This window comes from Poecilia latipinna, unplaced genomic scaffold (genome assembly GCF_001443285.1).
Source record: "Poecilia latipinna isolate Pla-1442-1.1 unplaced genomic scaffold, P_latipinna-1.0 Scaffold3392, whole genome shotgun sequence".
NCBI classification, from domain to species: domain Eukaryota; kingdom Metazoa; phylum Chordata; class Actinopteri; order Cyprinodontiformes; family Poeciliidae; genus Poecilia; species Poecilia latipinna.
In genome coordinates, this window is record NW_015116008.1 from 63,574 (window position 1) to 64,571 (window position 998).

General features: G+C 32.9%; 1 protein-coding gene across 1 annotated transcript in view; it reads right to left on the reverse strand.

Annotated features, from left to right (window-relative positions):
• The window catches only part of ppa2 (inorganic pyrophosphatase 2), a gene marked incomplete at its 5' end in the record, with an annotated part of 10,303 nt that extends 9,569 nt beyond the window's left edge, over positions 1-734 (reverse strand). The window contains 3 exons of the mRNA XM_015023706.1: positions 378-431; positions 533-574; positions 657-734. Of these exons, the coding sequence (XP_014879192.1) occupies positions 378-431; positions 533-574; positions 657-734 (174 nt within the window). The remainder of the gene's footprint in view (positions 1-377; positions 432-532; positions 575-656) is intronic.
• Positions 735-998: the final 264 nt, after the last annotated feature.

Here is a 998-nt window from a genome sequence, read left to right on the forward strand (position 1 = left end):
TCAGACATCATTTGATTCATGAGGGCCGCGGTGGAAAAGGACGAGCAACAAAAATGCCCAACAAATTATAGTTGCAATTTTCAACAATAATATCGTAATTCCTAATATCCTGCTGAATATTTGTACAAATTAAGATTCGATATCCTGCTAAGGAATACAGCTAAACAATTTTAACTGTAATACAAAATCAAAGAGTGAAAGCAAAATAACTAGTTTATGCACAGCTCTGTTGTATGTTTGAGAAAACTGTGATGTCCTCAAACTAGTCGTCATTTTCATTTTATTCCATCTTTAAAAAAAAAAAAACAAAAAAAAAAACATGCGATGAAATGTATATAACCTGCATATATGAGGATACAGGGAAGCTTTTCGCTTACTTCCATTTTAGCGTTTGACCACCGAGGGACCTCAACCACCATGTTGTACAGCACCTGGAAGTGAATAAGACGGTCAATAACTGCTCAAACGCGAGTCATGAAAGGTCCACTTGCATAAAATAGTCCGATAATGAATTTAAACAGGATAATAATACCTTATTTTCACTCTTAGGTTTTTTTGCTGGTACATCATCATTCTATAGGGAAAGAAAAATCAGTCATTTCTTGTATACATGTCACACTCTCAACAAAAACTACAAACAGCTGTTAGCTAGTTACCTGCTCTGACTCAGCTATAAGTGGAATATCATGGAATGGTGAAATGTATTTGCCATCAGAGGTTTCTAGGAGATAAACAGATTTGTTAATAAGCAACAATAACAAAAAAAAAGGAAAATAAGGTAAAAAAAATAAATAAAATAAAAAAAGCTGCATGCATAAAGATCGCCCCATAATGAGTAAATTTAGCTCAAAAAGAATGAAAAATTGTTTTCCTAATTTACTTTTTTGTTGCGAGAATGTGTTTTGTCAATAAGTCAGTGTTGTCATGTTGGAAAGTCTTTATATTCCAAAGCAAACATCAAATCTTTTACCAAACCAATAATGTCCTATTCAGCTATT